An 18,194-nucleotide genomic window follows, 5' to 3' on the forward strand; every position below is an offset into this window, starting at 1 on the left:
GGGGGGCGGGGGGCGGAAGGGGCAACAAGCCTCGGCGGGGGAGGGGCGCGGGCGGCCGCGAGGCCCCTCCCTGCCGCGGCGGCGGGATGCGCCGTCCCCGCCCGGGCAGCGCGCGGGTGGGCGCCGGGAGCCAGGGGCGCTAGATCCGGGCCTGCCCCGCCAGCCACCCCGGGGCAGGTGGCGGGGGCTGCGGCGGCTGCGCTGCGCGGCGTGCGGCGGCCCCTCCGCGCCTGAGGGCGAGCGCGCCGGGGGTGGGAGGCCGCCCTGCTCCAGCAGGTTTCCCAAGGGGCGGGGGCCTTGCCCACCCCACCTGACTCCTGCGGATTGCTGTGTGCTTCAGAGCCCTCATTTTATTAATGGGCCTGGTTGAGCCGCTGTCATTAGGGTGGCCCACAGCCAGCAAAGCAACAGCGTTTTGTCATTGAGCCCTTAAGAGACTGGCTCGCATCTTAAGACGGGCCCAGAACTCCCCGAACAAGCAAGGGGTTGTCCCTCTGACTCGGAATTGCCAGCCTTCAGGATGGTTTATAACTCTGAACTCAGGTCCTTATAAATTCTTAAAGTATCATAGGATGAATCTTTCAATGTCACGCATAATTGTCAGGGAATATATTATCAAGGATGTGTACTTGTACACATATAGGTTCAGGCCTCTGGAAGGTTCTAGTCTTAATCGTGTGTGTGTGTGTGTGTGTGTGTGTGTGTGTGTGTGTGTGTTCATTATCTGGTTTTCCCTGGTGGTGAAATGGGGACCAGTGACTGTTGTGTATCAGAAGGCCAAGGTTGGAGGAGAAGACCTTTGACAGGGAGCAGAAATTAACAAGTTCGTTTACAATTTGTGATTTCCATTTTCATAGCTACAACTGTGATTTGATTGGAAATGAAGTAGGAAAGGACAGGGTGGCCTATGGCTGATATTCTCAAGGCGGGTATACGAGCAGCAGTGGTTTTTTACATTCCAAGATTAAGTTCCAACAGTTCTAAATGACAATCATGGCTTCTCACAGCTCTACAACAGCAACAACCTATTTTTTCATTGGTTGGGTTTTATTCTGTGGGCCTCTCTAGGTTGGATTCTTAGTCTTCTGTGGTATATTTTGACCCAGCTATTGCTAAAGCCAAATAAAGTGAAGGAACAATCGGGCTTGGGAGGAAAATTAAAAAGTGAACGGGCTCATGGTACCCCTTTCCTGTTCGTGGAAGGCAGGACATCTTGGCAGAACAGTTATGCTGTCCCTGCTAAGGACTATTCCAGAACTTCTATAAAAACTGGACAAGTCATGTCTTGTGGAATGGTGGTGCTGTAGTTATAACTTTAGATATCACTTGCAAGATAGTGAAAAGAGGAAAAATGTACTTCTAAAAGAAAAAAAAAACCCTCAAAGTTATATAATTTCCTTGCAGTTGAAAGACTGGAAGGTTGGAGTGGCATTTTCTTCTTCCTTGAGTATGGTATTTCTTTGAAATGTGTTTCATTTGCTTCTCTTTCCTGCATACATTGTATGTGTGCACACGTGCATGTGTGCACACACCTGGGCATGCACGTACATATTTGTTGTAAAAAAAAAGTTATGAATTGTTTCCCAAAAATGGTATCAACATTTTAAAGGTTAACTATCATGTTGTATGATTTTTACCTTCTTCAAAGACCCACGCAAGAAGCTTTTACACCTCAAAAGTCTTTGTATGCAAACATTAAACATTTAAAAATTTATCCTTTGATTTTTAAAATAACCAGCCATGAAAGAAATGACAGATGACAAAAAAAGAATAAACGTCCATAGTCCTAATAACTGAACACAAATGATTATAAGATCTATGTATTTGCTATAATCTTTTTAAAACTACATGACTTTGTGTAGTTGGAATCATGGCATTGTACTGTTTTTATACTGGTTTTCCCATTTAATATTTAGCATAAGCAATTTTTTTTTATTCTATACAGTATTCTTACTTAAAAAATTCTAAATAGCTGTATAAGACTACACCCCATGAATATAGCTTCACTTCTATGACCGTACCTCTGGTCATTGCACATTTGTTGTTTCCAGTTTCTCATCATTACAAATAACATATCAAAAGTAATTGATAATCAAAATAAATGGATTATCAAAATTATTATGGAAATATATAATGTATATAATGGATATACTGTATCTATCTAGCTTTAGGTTGTTTTCCTAAAGATTTAATTTGAATAAGATGTTTTCTATGTTTCTTCAGTAAATATGCCTTCTTTTGGTATTTGTGGATCACTTTCCCTCTTTTACAGGGATAAAGGAAGATTAAAAAATATCTTGGACATAGAACCTTTGCACTATGTAAAGACTTGACCTTTAACCAATTCATCTAAAATCAAGATGATAAAATATACTTCTTAGTGCAAAACCAAGATAAGAATGTTATGCAAGTGGTCAGGTGAAAAAAAAAAGTAAGTTAATGCAAGGTCTTTTAGGAATAATGATTTTTGAGCCCAGGAGTCTAATTCTGGTTTTTTGCTTCCTAGTCAGACCTGAAATAAATGATCAAAGGACTTTATATAGTGAGAAACCTGTACCCCACAGTCACAGGGAAGGGAAGACCATTTGCTTGTGGGCTGTGGACTCCGAGGCATTTCTGGTAGATTCAGCACAGATGGAACTGGACAGATGGGATGGATGGCAAAACTCAGGTTCAGGCCACAGTTCCCTTTCGACTTGTACGAAAAATAAGGAACAGAGCTCCAGGCAGAACTCCTTTATCTGAAGGGTGAAGTCTGAAGTTGACTTCTCAAGCAGTTTCTCCAGGAGACCCTGGGGCAGGCACAGCCATACCAGACGGAATGTGCTCCAAAGACAGGGACTGACCCCATGGTCCAGAGAGGGGCGCGGGCCTGGGGGTTCTGGGAAAAGAGTCAGGAGATGAGAAGACCAAAGATCAGCACACTGTGGCCAAAGGAAGCGTGTCTGCAGAGACTGAGTGGGACTTCTCTCCAATTATGCAAAGGAAAGAGAAGGGGAGACTTTGTTTGGAGCAGGATGATATGTCTGGAAGACAGCCAACAGAGAGGCACAAAGAAGTGCTCTTCCTGACAGGGAGATCAGAGCAGATGGGGCGCAGGCCACGTTCTAAGTGAAATGTGAGCACTGTTTTCTTTTAGATGAAAACAAATAACCCAAATATGCAGATGGAGATGAGTTATACTGGACCGGGAAGGACTAACAGAAAGTAGCTGACGTCTTGTTAGAGCCTAGTGAACACTTTGCATTTGAAAAACTGAAAAAGGAAGAATACCCCATCAGTTTTCTGATCAAGTTAAAATTTTTTTTTTGCCGGGTGTGCAAAATGGGTAAAGGGGGTCAAAAAGTATGAACTTTCAGTTATAAAATAAATAAGTCACGGGATGTAGTGGACAGCATGGTGACTGCAGTTAATAATACTGTGTTGCGTATTTGAAAGTTGCTAAGAAAGTAGATCTTAAAAGTTCTCATCACAGGAAAAAAATCATAAACTATGGGGGTGGATGCTGTCTAACTTACTGTGGTGATCATAACAACAAAAAGAAAAAGGAAAAAAAAACGTTTATCTACAAAGAACATGTATACCGCCTTCATATATACCCTTTCTAAAATTAAGTATCAGCAAGCAGTAAAATAATATCCCAAAATTATATAATTCTGAATAATACCAGAAGACAATTCTTGTAGGATACTCCTCTGGGTCAAAAATGAAATAGAAAAAAAGGTGAAGACATACATATTAGGCAAGTGAAAGAAAATGTGAAGGAGAAGAATGTAAATAACAGAACAGTTGTTTGAAAAGTGATTAGATGAGAAAAAAGGACCTTAAAGCAATAAAAGTTACCATCTTTAATAAAGTTATGATTATGAGCCTTCTAGCAATACCAGTGATCACAGCAATGTAATATTTTTAGCCAAAAGTATTTTTAAGTGTATCTATTTTGGGAGACATGGCCCATAGATGCAGTATTTTCTCAAAGGGTTCTGTGACCTGTGATGGGATAAGAAATCAGCATTTCAGCCTAGGAAGTAAAGAAAACAACACAAGAGAACTAGAGAGGACGAGAAAGGAGTTAACGTTTAAAAAACACATGTGAATTCGTTATAAAATAAGGAAGCTTTAGACATGATAGAAAAAAACTGAACAGCCAGAGCATTCCAGTTTTTGAGGAACATTAGTATACATCCAAGAACTAAACAATGAGGTCAAGAAGAAGGAGAAAAATAACAATGGGGATCAGTGAAGGAAGGTGTTGGAGAAATTGGGTGTGCAATACCTGGAACCAGACTATGATCATGGAGCCAAGAAGTAGATAGTAGATTTATCAGCAGAACGAATGCTAACAGATCCTGGTGATCAAACCAGTAGAAGGAAAGGGAGGGCGTGGGTGGAAAATAAATCCAGGATTTCAAGCTCGGGTGATTGATTGGCGGTGTTTTGTTTTGTTTTGTTTTTTCCTATTCAACTAATCACTTCTTCATCTCTCAGTGAGCAGTATCTATAGATTAAATCATTTGCTTCATTATTTTTTAAATCTGTTCTTTGTTGTAATCATGAAATCCATAGGTCAGCTTCGTGGATCACTTCTGAAGTAGAGGAAGGATTTTTAAAAATTAGTATTTCTGAAAAGGACAAATTACATAAGCCTCTATCAGACAAGATACAAATTTGTATCAGACAAGATACAAGTCAGTGATGACTTAAGACACTGTTAAATATATATTACAGAAGTTGGGGTTAAAAAATCCTGGATAATGTAAAATGAGAGGATCTCTGAAGGATGGAAAACTTCCTTAACTATTCCTCCCAGGAGCTAAAACACAGAGATGGAGATAAGTATTGTGAATAAGGGATTTACATTTTTAGAAATAGGGCTTCTTGGATTTGGAAACACCTTTTGTTGAATTAGTATTTCCATTTCCTTCAATTTGGTATGTCAATACTTTATGGAGAAAAAAAATATTAAACTCTGGGGAACCACAAAACAATTTTCTGCTGTTTATTAAGTAAAAATTAAAGCAATTTTAAAACCTAATTAGTTGAACTAGACAATTTGTTTTTGATTTCTTCGTTTCAAGAAATGAATAGCCATTTTCAAGGTATATTCTAGACTAGAACGTTGTAGTAGAAAAGCCAAGGAAAAGAGTTCTTAATTATGTTCTCATAAGGGCGCCTGGGTGGCTCAGTTGGTTAAGCGACTGCCTTTGGCTCAGGTCATGATCCTGGAGTCCCAGGATCGAGTCCCACATCGGGCTCCCTGCTCGGCAGGGAGTCTGCTTCTCCCTCTGACCCTATCCCCTCTGATGTGCTCTCTCTCTCTCATTCTCTCTCTCAAATAAATAAATAAAATCTTTAAAAAAAAATTATGTTCTCATAAGACAAAAACCAAAATCTTAATCTTGTATATAAAGTATATTCCATGTAGGTATTTTTTTGAGAAAATTCTGAAGGTCTCTGAGGAAAACTTAAGAATATAATATACTGCATGTACATACAGTTATAAATCAAAGTTTTTGTCTCTGATTTCTATTTTGTTTCAGTTGTTTAGAACTAGTCTCTCTTATTTTTATCCCCAAACAACCAGTCTTGACTCTGAACTATAAACTCCGGAGGTATTAAGATGCTCTTCTGAGCGTCTAGATCAGTGACCCCATCACTAATTGGGACCACTTCTGGGATAGTGTGTTAGAATTCCCTGGGGGCCATTTCCCATAGTCCACCCCAGAAGGTTCTTAGTATGCCTGACGTGAAGGACAGCCAGGGTTGAGAATGTTTAAGAACCTCCCTGGATGATTCAGAGGTTCAGCAGTCTTTGGAAACTACTATTTGGAGACCTTTCACCTTCTTTGTCCAAACTTGACAGATTCCTATTACAAAATCAAATCACCACAAACAAAAAAATAGGGTAACTCCTTTTGAATTGCCATCTTATTTAAGTACGGTCTGGTAAAGTTTTGGAAAACCACTGTTTTAAACCATCCATCTTCTTTGTGCTTTGCAGATTCATTACAAGATTAAGCGACCACAATAAAAATAGATAATCTCCTTTTCTGAGTTTTCATAGTATTTAAATGATAATAGTAGTTTATCAAGATAAAATTCCTGTCCCTGAACTCTTGGAAGATGAAAACCCTCGGAGGCCCTGCGGCCATGTAGAGGACGGGAGAACCTTTACCGGACTATTCGGAGATTGGGAAATGTGACCTTCTTGCAAAGTCACACCATCAACCTCTGGTGATTTCTAACTCTGACATTCTTTTCCTGAAATTTTCTTACACCTACACTGTACCCAGAATTAAGTCTCAAAATTATAAATGTATATCCTTCCTAACTTGGAGTGAATGACAAGTTTTGTTAAAAGGATTGATTGGTAGAGATCTGGCCAGAGGCTGATTGCCTCAATTTGTAATCAATACAGTGATTAGGTGACACACATAGAGGCCCGTGCCCTTTCCTGTGGCTGGGCCAGTTTAGTTTGGGATGCAGGGTATAACAACAAAGGGGTGCTGAGCCATTCCAGTCTATCCTGAGTTCCTTTCCAAATCCAGTGATTTTTAAAGGGCAAAGAAAATTCAATTTTCACAAGTAAAAATGAAACAAAACAGAATTCTTAGTAATGACGGTTTTGAAGCATTCGTAGAAAGAACGAGAAAAAAGGTAATAATGCTGTTTTTCTTTGGGATTTGGGAAGTAGAGTCAGTATAAAAAGGGGGGGACCATTTTCTTTCTTTTTTATTATGTTCAGTTAGCCACTGTATAACACATCATTTGTTTTTGATGTAGCGTTCAGTGATTCATTAGTTGCGTATAACGCCCAGTTCTCACCACAACACGTGCCCTCCTTAGTACCCATCACCCTGTTACCCCATCCCCGCACCGTCATCCCCTCTGAAACGCTCAGTTTGTTTCCCGGAGTCCACAGTCTCTCATGGTTCGTTTCCCTCTCTGATGTCTCCCCCTTCCCCTTTGGTCCTCTGTTCTGTTTTTAATCAGTGTGCTGACAAAAGGAACAGAGAATGGATGAGCTCGGTTTAGAGGTGGCCTTTTGAAATGTTTCACTTCCTCTGCTTGGTGGCCAGTCCTGGGTGGCCCCTGCGTCCTGCTGAGACTGGACCATGCGTTGCAATGCTCTGTTTTTGCAGGACTACATCCTGATTTAGCGAGGGCCAAGTTGTAGATGAGTAAGCACCCAAATGAAAAGTGCATTCGGGGAGAGTCAGAGAGAGCTTGCGGCTGTGACCCCAGGGGTCAGCATTTCAATGATGTCTCAGTTCTCCTGCTAACGGTTTGCACTCTGCTGACCGCTGGAGCAGACATAAACTCAGGCTACTTTGAGAGACAAAACAACACAGCCACCTGCCTTTTCTGCAAGCAGGAGCCCGATTAGAGGGAAAGATGTGTCTGGCCCATAAAATTCATGAGCAAAGGGGACTGGTGACAGGCCTGCTTAAGAGTGGCCTGGGAGGACTGAACTGCACTTCTAGGGGCTGCCATGCTCCAATTTGGTTTCACCACTTAGACATGGGAGAGGCAAGAATTGGAGAATCTCCATCCCTGATCTCTGAGAAAGATTCTAGTCACCACGCCTTGGAAAGGTCAGACTGAAAGATGTGGACAACTGAAGATCACGGGGTTCAAGATCAGAAAATGACCTCGGGCGGGGCACGTCTACCATCTCTCAATCTCAGTTTAATCTCTAAAATAGGAGTAAGAGAACACTGGCCTCACTGGGGCAGGGCAAGAAGTCAGTGAGATGATCCACACAGATCTCTTAGCCTCACACGTCATAAACTCTAAGCAGATGTTAGGTGTAACTTGTGCAGACTTCACAATGAATTATTTTCATATTGTATTTATTTTAAAGAAATCACAAATGAATTTCATCACTGTTGCAAAATGTTTGAATTTTATAAAAGTTCTTGAATTTCAGACTCCCTGGATTCTAAAATTGTTTCCAATTCATGTGGCATTGGGCAAGTTTGCCTCAGACTTTTAATCTGTACAGTGGAGATAATACTAAAAACTACTTCAGAGAGATAGTTAGGCCTTGCAGTTGTGCCTAGTGCAGAGCCAACTTTCCATAAATGTTTGATTTCATCTTTCAAGCAGGGGGAACAAAAGAGAATACATAATGCTTAAAGCTTGATTCTTTTCTGAAATTATGTACAGTGCTTTATGGACTGTCACCCTACCCTAAGAACTGATCAAATGCATAAAGTTAGGAGCAACTTCAGGAGTGTGATAATAGATTTTATCATTGGGAGTTTCTTGGGATGTGATGTACTGCAAACTCCAGACGGTGCAGGAGTCCTGTCTGCAAATTTCATAATGTATAGTAATTCTCTCTGAGAACATCCAGAAAGCAGCTGGTCACCTCTCAGGATGACCCAATGCATTATTATTAGCAACTTTTAGAAAAACAGCTACCACTTGCTAACTTCTGATTGATAGCTTCCATTTAGTTTGGATTTTCCTTGCTGGAAGAACCACTACAAAACAAAATGACAGCCTTGACCATGTTCTGAGCTGTGGATTTTGAGTATAGCTAAAGGACTTCTCTTGATAAACCCCTTCTTTCTGCCTTGGTACATTCTCTGCAGGAAGCATATATTCTTATGCCAAGGTATCATCAGTGAGACCTAGTTTCTAGTTTCACATTCTCAGCATATTCAGTCAAGAATTTATGAGACTAAGGGTGCTTGGGTGGTTCAGTTGGTTAAGCGTCTGACTGTTGATTTGGGCTCAGATCATGATCTCAGGTTTGTGAGATGGAGCCCCGTGTCCTGCTCGGTGCTGGGCATGGAACCTGCTTAAGATTCTCTCCATCGCCGTCTGATCTTCCCCCCATCCTGCTCACATGAGCATGTGCTCTCTCTCTCAAAAAAAATTTTATGAGACTAAAACAAACTCTAGGAAATTAAAAAATCTGCCATCTGTAGGAAATTAAGACAGCTGTCTCTTTCCTACAAGATGTGAGATTATCAGGTGAGAGTTCATAAATGCTTTTTTCTCATTTTTATTTTGAAATTTAGAGAAAAGATAATCAAAGCATAATAGAACATTTCTAGAATTCACCCTCAAGGAAAAAGACTGGATAATGAATAATGACTTCAGAAACCTGAAAGTGACATTTAGATAGATTCAGTGAGACATTTGAAGATTCTTGCCAGAAAAAAAGACACATTTTTATAAATGTGTGGCTGGAATAACCATCAAATGAATCATATAATAAAAATGGATTCAATTTTAAGAAATGAGAAATGTCTGCACTATTTTCACACAAAAAAAATAATTGATGCCAAGAGAGCTTATAATCACTAGGTTGTATGATGAGACTATGTTGAAATATGTTGAAAAAGTATTTTCTTTTTATTACCACTCTGAGTTATAGTATAGTTAATTTTAAATTTAATAGTTCTATAAGCCACATTGTCTTGGTTCATATCCTGCCTCATCTCTGAGCCCAAGAGAAAAAGTCCTTGTAAGAATGGAATGACATGATGCGCCATGTGCTTAGAAAGCCTGGCACCTGACGAGCCCTCAGTAAACGTTGGTAGGAGTCTGTCTTTACATGGCAGTTGACGGATTTTGAGAGGAAATCAACTGATGAGCTCATAATTTTACCACGGGAACTTCCTTATCTTCCAAAGCATTTCATCACACTTTTGTGGGGTTTTTTTTTCCTGTAGATTAGTGTGTGTGTGTGTGTGTGTGTGTGTGTGTGTGTGTGTGTGTGTGTGTGTGTGTGTGTTTGAGGACTGTTTTGTGTAAAGCATTCAGACTGGGGACTATATATATTCAGCTTCATATAAAATCCTGCCTGTAATACTTGTCCTTCAGTGGTTTTGAGAATTAAGATCCAAGGTAATTAGTGAGCACCCGCTAAGCAGGAGATGTAGGGCGGTTGGAGTCCACGTGGGAGAGCGCTGTGTACCACGCTATAGAGGCTGTAAGGGGTGAGCTCACAGTGGTGGCTGTGGGATGCTGAGACAGCACAGGACACCAGTCCTTGGTGCCCCTAGGAGAGAACCAAGATGCTGTGGGCTTGCAGAACTAGGGAGGAGTTTCAGCCATTCACAATGGAGTGAGAGGACACTCAGCTGGCAGAGGAGGTGGGGTCATCACAGGCTCTGGAGCACCACTGTACCCTGGAAATCAGAGGAAGGATGAGTGGACGGGGTAGAGAAGCATGAGGCACGGCAGAGAGATTTTGGATCACAGAAAATAAGACAAAAATAGCGGGGTTTGCTCCCTCATTTACAAGCATGGCGTAAAATGCACAATGCTATATTCATTTTTTCTGAATGGACCTCTTCTGTTGGGAAGGACATTTGGCCAGCCAAAATGTGGAGTCTGTATTTACAGAAATAATGGCATTTGGCAGTTCCAGCATCAGGAATAAACATCCCCTTTGTCTTCAAACTGTTATGATCATGTGCTGAAGTACAACGGACTATTTAAATATGCATATGGGAAAGGCAGAAAACTTGTTCCAATACGGGTATCAGTGGTTTGTTGGTTTGGGTTCTGAGGCCATTTAAGCAAAACAACGACAACAAAAGGAGAAGTAGGAATACTTGAAATAAGAAATAAGATTGTAATGCTCAAAAGAATGATAACATCAAATTCAGTTGTCTTCCAAAATATGTGGTGATACCTTTCTTCCCTGCAAATTCAATATTGACAGCCAATCTAGAAAAAATGTCTTTTTATCTGTTTACCTGGCAAGGCCTTGCACATGTAAGGATGTAAATGAGCTTAAGAGACGAAAAAGACAGAGAAAGGCAGATGTTTGAAGGGGGTGTTTATTTACAGTTAGGATTTTCTGTGCATGCATATTTATTGACAGAGAAAGATGTTCACAAGATACTGAAAAAAAAACAGCTGGTTACAAGACAGTGTTTAAGCAGTCATTTAAACATAAATATATGCATGGAAAAATATATATGGGGAAGAAGATAGTAGATATACAACCCATATGCCATTGGAGAATAAGTGCCCCAGCTAAAGGACGAGAGGGAATATATTTGATTATTGCTCCGTCTGCAGTGCTTTGCCCCGGGATGGGCACAATGTACTCACACAACAAATACTTTGCAAAAACAATAGAGTCTCTAGAAGTGGAGTTCCTGACGGTTTTCACCTTGTTCCTCATTTTGTCTTTATATTTTTTCTAATTATCCTGCATTGTTAGTGTAATGAAAATTAAAAAATAAAATTATTTTCTCTTCATTTAACTTAAGATGTAGGTATTTGAGGTCCAGGAAGGGAGTATTCAGCTGTCCTGGCTTGTCGCATGATGCTTATCATGGCTGACAGCGCAGATACAGGTGCATGTTGGGAATCAGTCGTTCAATAAATACTCCTTGCCCAGGGAGGTAGTGCAGAGCTAGCAATAAGATAGTGAAAAAAATAAGAATACCATTAGGTGGAAGTTGAAGAATGAGTGTGCAGTAGTGAGAGGCTCTCCTTTAATGCATCAGTTGCTCTGTCGTTAATTAAAAATGTTGTTTGCCTCTGTCAGGAGCACAGAGCATTGGAATCCTTGGAGGAAAGAGACCAAGTATGTTTTGTTAGTGCTAAATTCCTGTCACCTCACACAATGGTTGGGATCCTTTTTTTTTTTTTTTTTTGAATGCATTTTATGCAAGCATGAATGAATGAGAAACTTCTGCTAGCCATGAAGGCTGCCCTTCCAAAGACCTAACAGTAAAGCTGGAGGTGAGAAGTCCAAGGGATGGTATTGCACATCTTGTTTCCTTAGTTTCCTTTTAAAAACCCTGCATGGGTTCAGTTCGGGAGTACAAAGGACTGATGCGGGATTGGCAGCAGACCGGGAAGAGGACACAGCTGGAGTAAAGTTGAAGTCGCTGAGAAAGATCGTAGGTGGGGTGATGGGACACTTAGCCAGGTCAAGTGGAGCGTGTGGGTTATGAGCGTGAGCGCAAGTGCAGGTAAAACCGAGCGGGGCCGAGTGTCCTTACAACGTGAAGCTCAAGAAGGCAGGCGGGCTGCGAGCTCCGAATGCCTTTGCTGTTCCCTGCTGGGAATCCAGCGCATGTCACAGTGCCTGATACCGAAGCGGGTGTGCAGTCTTCCTCGTGTGAATGAATGAATGAACTAATGAACAAGAACCAAGGGGATAGGCTGAGAGCTTTTCTGGGTTCCGGGAGAGACCAGGTCAGTGTTTTGGGGAGTTGGTGTCTGATATACAGGACGGGACATATCAGAAAGCTTGATGTTTGTGGCAGTCCTGACCTGAATCCGTGGCCCAGCAAGAACGGGGCTAAAGCCAAAGGGGCCGTGCACATCAGCACAGAGAATCTTCTGCACATGTGAGGACCTGCACATGAGGACATGCCCTTCTGCACGTGTGAGGAGCTGCCCGTGAGGACCCGAAGAGCTCAGAGCAGTAGGATCTGGGAGTTGAGAGGAAAGGGGGAGGGTAATGCCGAACTGATATCCACCTGCCCTGTTGAGTTTCAGGTGGTGATGGTGTCGGTACGGCCTGCATCTGAGGGCAAAGCAGCAGCGTCGATGCACGACTCGGGAGCCAGACAGCAACAGATGGTGATGGAGACTCTAAGAGCAGATGCTCGTTTAAGGCGTTAAGTACAGAGGGCAGACAGGGGGAGCAACAAGTAAAGGACATGCTGTAAACCATCATTTAGAAGATGGAAGTTTCAAAAGAGTTTCATGCAAGCCCAAGGGAGCTACAAGGAGAAGAGATGACCCACAGTGTTGCAAGCACTTCACAGTGACAGAAAACGGAATCTCTTCACTGCAGTTGGTCAAGAAAGAACTGGAATGTTCTAAGGAAAGAGTATGCCGATGGAAGTAAAAAGTTATCACAGGATGCGAAACTGGATTTTAACCATTTAAAAGGGAGCAATGAACCAAAATATCTTTTCTCTTGGAGTTGCCTTTAGCTGTTTCCAGGCAAAAGATTAATCAGTGAATGTATTGTAACCATGCAGCCTTTCCCCACTATTGAACTATTTAAATACCAACTACTTTTAATAAGGCTGAAAAAGCTACTGGAAGCCTTGCTTTTTAAATTTAGTGCACTGCCTTATGAAGGACACTTCTGTAAACAGAAAAAAAAAATATTGGGTTATAAATACATCATAGTGATAAGGCTAAGATACACAGAAGCAATTTCATATCAAAATAATCAGCTTACCTAGGATACTTAAATATCCCTGCTGGTCTTTATCAGGGGAATAATAGGTTTGCTGGACTTAGTTATATTGATTCAACTTGAATGAATGTAAAATCATATTTCTGTGTAGAAAGGAAAATTTTTGTAATCAACTGCCTCAAATTAATTTTGAACACTTCATATGTTTGTAGTTTGCCTTTATTTTACTACTTGGTTGCTTTACATAATATTTGGTATTATAAAATCAGTCAAGATTTCAGTGATTCAGGAGCTAGTGAGTTTTAATGTATATGTGGATTAACCAGGTTCCATGGGAGTCTGAACAGATGGTTTTCTTGGGCACTTTAATTTGGTGGCATTTTTGCAGTAGGTAAGATTAGGGTGAAAGTGTATGACAATATCATTCATCATGCACGGTTTTGTTGGGTAAAAAATTGCTAGCATAGAGATTAAAAAAAAAATAATTCTGGGTGTCTACTTCTTTAGATAAACAAATCCGTAATCAAAAATCGGCTTTGCTTCAGATGGGATATTTATAATAAAAGGTGCATGGAATTCATATATGAAGGTATCACATTCATACATCAAAAATTTTTCGGACTGTAACTTCCGGCCAGATCATAAGAGCAGTAAATGGTCATTCATAAGTATCCACTGGCTTAGTGAAAAAGGTATTATGGCTGGTGGCCAGGTCTATAAAATTTTCTTGTGTCATTTTTAAACAACCTTGTACAACCACACTTTATTTCCTTTGTGTTGGGTAATCTTGAAGGGTTTCTAAAAGATTCTGTATCCTGTTTTTGGGTACATAGGAGACTGTCATTGAAAAAGCATCCCAGATTGAGGCCACCAGATGTTTCCCTCCATAGTAAATCAGAGAATAAGCATAATTTGAATATTCTGCATATATTTACATATCGATGTCAAGAGTCCCTAACTCCAATTATGTAAAATAAAATTAATTAGTGCAGCCTACTGCAAAGCCCATATTCAAATCCGATATTCAGGGCAAGATAGCCTGGAAATACCTAGCACATCTTAAAGCCAATTAGCTCGATTTCTTCTGGGAATAGGAGGGCTGGGCAAACATACCTACCTGGGCACATCAAGGAGAGCCCGGACATAGAGGAAGGCACTCAGACATAGAGAATCAAAGTCAAAGCTGATCTGTCCTGAGCTGCTGTGGTTTGTTCTCTTTCCCAGTGAAAATTGCAACTGCATTTATTTACAGATCCTGCAGACACATTCTTGTTTTTCTCGTGCTCCTGCGAGAACTGAGTGGTCCTCAGTGTCCTTTGGTTAGAGTTCCGCGTCTAGCCCCAAGGAGCAGCTGAGAGGACAGCCAGCGCACCTCCTGGTGGTAAAACCACTGCATTTTCCTGACTCGGCATTTCCACCGCTATGCGCAGCCTGGACCTTTCCTCTCCCTTTACTGGCCTTGCGCTATTCTGATCAGTCCTCAGCATCAGTTTGGTCCACTACACACGCTTAGGCTCTGTAGTCGAGGGAGCTTCTTCTGCATTTCAAGTTTGGGTGGGTAGCCTTGGTCGAGTTATTAACCACCCCGAGGCTGGAATTTCTCATGCGGGCGTGAAAAGACGAGATGTTTTCCTGTCTAGTGTCCGTTGTAAAGATTAAGTGAGATATCATTGCTAAGTGTCCAAAACATAGTATATACCCCCCCAAAAAACACTAGCTTTGCTCCTTTCCTTTGCGACTCAGTCCAGGTGTTCATCAAATAAGTCTGCCTGTGGACTCAGGGTAGCCAGGCACCGCCTACCTTTGTGTCTCTTCTCTGTTCTATTGCACTTGTTTGCTATTTGTGTCCTGAGGGCCTGGCATACAATAGGCCCTCCTTCTGTGGCTGCTGCACTGTGGGAGGTGGTAGCAATGGCCAGACAGAGGTGACACTTAGAGCAAGATGTGGATGATCGGAATTGTGGAAATGTATGTACATGGCAAGCGGTTATCTCATCTCCCTCTTCGGTGTGATTTGGATTTACTTCAAGGTAACTGGAAGAACTGATGCAGTTCCAGCATTCATAAAAAAAAAAAAAACAAACAAACACTTAGAGGAGGTTCTGCCCCATTCTGTCTGCCCCACGTCCTCTATGTCAAGGACAAAATTGGGAACTCCGTTTGAAACTATCATTGGAAATAGACGTTTGTGAGTGTCACATTAAATTAACCCAGGGGAAATCCTGGGAAAGATCTATTTCATGTGGATTGGTCACCTGTGCTCTGGCACAGACCAGCTTTAGGTGGAGACAGCTCTAGGCCTCAAAAAACGTCCTACTACTATGTGTATCTGAAAAGGCAAAGGCATTCTACCCCAGTTAATCTAGACTAGTGCTCTCCAAACGGGCATGCAGACTGTATATGAAGTGCACAAGATGATCTAAAAAAAAAACCAACCTCAAGCTTGGATTAGTATTTTTATCTTACTCTTTTAAAGTTTCTTTTTGGATGCGTTTATTATATACCATACAGTAGAACATGTGTCTAATTAACGAATGCATATGCATACACGGGGGACTCCGTTGTTGAAGGGATCAGGGTAAAGATGGTTTAGGTGACTAACAGAACTGTCTTTCTTCTTGCAGACTGCAGTTTTGTACTTGCTCACCAAAGCTAACTTCAGCATGCTCAAAAGGAAGCAGAGCTCCAGGGTGGAGGCCCAGCCGGTTACTGACTTTGGTCCCGATGAATCTCTGTCAGACAACGCTGACATACTCTGGATTAACAAGCCAGTAAGTTTCTTTTTTGAAGGAGGGAGAAGCGCATGCTGATACAAAGGAAATTTGATTCATATAATTCAAAAATCACGTACCTTTGGCTTTGAAATGACTGTTTGAGGTGCAGTAGAATATGGATGAGTCTCAGAGTCTGGAAGTGGAGAATAATTCAGATGAAATAAAGCGATGTCACGGGGAGTTATTCACATAGGAAGGTCTGCTAGGTGGTCTGCTCCCACTTTTCCCCCCCTGTGCAAGCTGTCCTCAGAGTCACGCCATGCAGCGATAGTGCCCCTTCTCAGTCTGAGCCAAAGCTGGAGTCCCAGATGAGTAATCTCTTCTATCATACTTCCTTGACTGTAGAGTTCTCAGCATGCATGAATGCGTGAGGTGATCATCAAATGTTTGGAATTAAAAGGTCGCCTTCAGAGTTGCAAGTGTTGAGTAAAAGTAAAGGTTAATGAGATAGTGGGTGGTGTCTCTGAAGAATTCCATCACCTTCTCTGCCTAATGAAGCTGATGAGACCTTGAGGGGAACATTGGAGTAGATCGTGTAGCAGCCAGAGGGTGGAACAGCATGTTCACGGCTCTCGGAAGCTCAGCCCAACCACGGAGAGTAGGCTCTCCTTCCGTACGAACTCACAGCCGAGGCTTAAGCGAGGGAATGAACTGTTCCCCTCGAGCTGATTATCTTTCCTTTGACCGGGATAGAGGTCATCTGCCCGGGCTCCCTGCCCCTTTCCAGTATTCCCCGTCTCATCTGCCCTCCAAACTCCATGTCCAGCATGCTCGGATTTCCTCCTGCATTTCCATTTCTGTTCACGTTGCCCTTCTGCTTTATAGTCACTGAAATATCTCCCTCACCTACATTCCAAATTAAAATGTGTTAGTTGTACAAGGAGGACTTTTTCTATTCTGGCTCTAACTGCCCGGCAACTGTTCTTTCCTGGATCTGCACACTGGCCACTTGAGCCTCGTTGGCGTCTTCCTGCTCCTCCGAAATGTCCAGCCAGTTCACATTGCTTCCCTGCCCGGAGGCCTTTCCCAGCCTCTGATGAGTCAAGTCCTCCTGACCCATTAAAGGCTGGCTCAGATGTCAGCCCACCCCTGTTGGCCTCTGAACAGTTCCTCATTTGACCCTCTCCGCCACACACAGAACAAACCTCTTCTCTTTCCATTTATCCTATTTTACAATTGTATGTAAGTAAAAATGTATATTGCCTGTAAATATAAATGTATGTTATGCATACGAGACTGCTAAATAGTGGTGAGTTAGAAACGCGTTTAACATTTTTGTGGCCCCAGAGCCCCACAGAATTTCTTACGCATAGAAGGTCTGCCATTCATGATTAGAGAATTGAACAGGATGGAGAATAAAGCATTCACTAACTTCTTAGTGTCCTTCACATATAAGGCTTTCTGAGAACCTCTGAGGAAGGTAGCATTATAGATGTAGCCTTGGAAGCACTAACTAAAAATGATTAATGCTTAATTAGGATTCTTTCTTTAAATTCAAAATAGATTTATTGTGGAAGAACCCATCTTTTGAAGCTCTTTTGTGTAATTAGATCCTTTGTGTTGGAGATCCAGATGGGGCTAAATTTGCACACCGGTATTTATTGAAGGGTATCCAAATTGCATGAAAAGGACATCTTAAAATGAATTGAGTCATCAGTGACTTATATGATATAGAATTAATGGCCTTATGTCTTCATGCAAACATCATAACTGTCAGATTAATATTATAACCCACTCACCAGCCTACAAATGTCTGAGTCTCCTCACAGTTCTGACAGTCTTTTCGATTTTTCATCATGGGTGCTTGCTAGTTTGCAGAGCTGAGAAGATATCTACCATGAAACTGTGACATATTTTTCAGGGGGGGAGTATAATATTAAATGATTAACATGACTGCAGATATATCCAACATTGTCAATAAATAACACATTTAAATTATGTTTAAGAATTGTGTACTGATTAAGTAGCTAGTAATATTAATTGGGGGGGGGTAGCATTCATAGCATTCAGAAGCAATGAATATTTTTTAGCTTAGGTGTTAGTTTTTATAATAAAATTTTATATGTAGGTGATCCTGTTTATGCACACACGTGTATGTGCACACACGTGCGTATACATGTTTATCTTTTTATTTCTACATCTTCATGTTGAAGTTGAGGAAAATCTTCAAACAGCATGTGCATTCCTAGAATTGCAGAAACTTACTTTTTGGAATTTTGGAAAAGCTACCAAGGCTAAATTTGTACAGGATGTTCTCTAAAATAGAGAGGAAAGTCCAT

General features: G+C 41.3%; 1 protein-coding gene across 3 annotated transcripts in view; it reads left to right on the forward strand.

Moving 5' to 3' along the window:
* NALCN (sodium leak channel, non-selective) overlaps positions 1 to 18,194 on the forward strand; it is a 308,717-nt gene that overhangs the window by 1,001 nt on the left and 289,522 nt on the right. For all 3 annotated transcript variants that reach the window (XM_025874689.2, XM_025874690.2, XM_073894331.1), the window contains exon 2: positions 15,766 to 15,912. In XM_025874689.2, coding sequence (XP_025730474.2) covers positions 15,766 to 15,912 — 147 coding nt within the window. The remainder of the gene's footprint in view (positions 1 to 15,765; positions 15,913 to 18,194) is intronic.

This window comes from Callorhinus ursinus, unplaced genomic scaffold, assembly GCF_003265705.2.
Source record: "Callorhinus ursinus isolate GAN/ISIS: 27379988/994484 unplaced genomic scaffold, GSC_fseal_2.0 scaffold7, whole genome shotgun sequence".
In the NCBI taxonomy this organism is placed as follows: domain Eukaryota; kingdom Metazoa; phylum Chordata; class Mammalia; order Carnivora; family Otariidae; genus Callorhinus; species Callorhinus ursinus.